General features: G+C 60.6%; 1 protein-coding gene across 1 annotated transcript in view; it reads right to left on the bottom strand.

Moving 5' to 3' along the window:
* EMH_0011610 (uncharacterized protein) overlaps nucleotides 1–449 on the bottom strand; it is a gene marked incomplete at both ends in the record, with an annotated part of 12,233 nt that overhangs the window by 7,953 nt on the left and 3,831 nt on the right. Inside the window, one exon of the mRNA XM_013499331.1 lies at nucleotides 3–263. Within this exon, the coding sequence (XP_013354785.1) occupies nucleotides 3–263 (261 nt within the window). The remainder of the gene's footprint in view (nucleotides 1–2; nucleotides 264–449) is intronic.

The following is a 449-nucleotide window of genomic DNA, read 5'->3' as shown; positions in this document are numbered from 1 at the left end:
CCTTCGCGCTGCAGCAAGGCAGCAGCCGCAGCATGCTGTTGCTGCCTGCACACACCAGCAGCAGCAGCAGAGGTCTGGCTCTTGCTGCTTTCACTGCTGGGGGAAACTGAGCCTATGCTCATCCTCTCTTGCTGCTGCTGCTGCTGCTGCTGTTGCTGCTGCTGCTGCTGCAGCAGCACGACAGTGACATTCAGAGACTGCAGCAGAATCTGCGCCACTCGTGACCGTAGCCGCTGCTGCACTGCATGCAGACAGCCCATTGCCTGCAAGCAGCAGCAGCAGCAGCAGCAGCAGCAGCAGCAGCAACAGCAGCAGCAAGAGCAGCAGCAGCAGCAGCCGGAGACGGTACCTTTTGAATGCTGACGCGCAACTACGAGCGGCTGCAGCAGCAACAGCAGCAGCTGCTGCAACAGGAGCAACAGCAGCAGCCTCAACAGCAGCAGCATCAG

The sequence above is a fragment of the Eimeria mitis genome, genomic scaffold (genome assembly GCF_000499745.2).
Source record: "Eimeria mitis Houghton genomic scaffold, Emh_scaff422, whole genome shotgun sequence".
NCBI classification, from domain to species: domain Eukaryota; phylum Apicomplexa; class Conoidasida; order Eucoccidiorida; family Eimeriidae; genus Eimeria; species Eimeria mitis.
The sequence above is the reverse complement of the archived record's forward strand: the minus strand, read 5'-3'. Positions and strand labels throughout refer to the sequence as shown.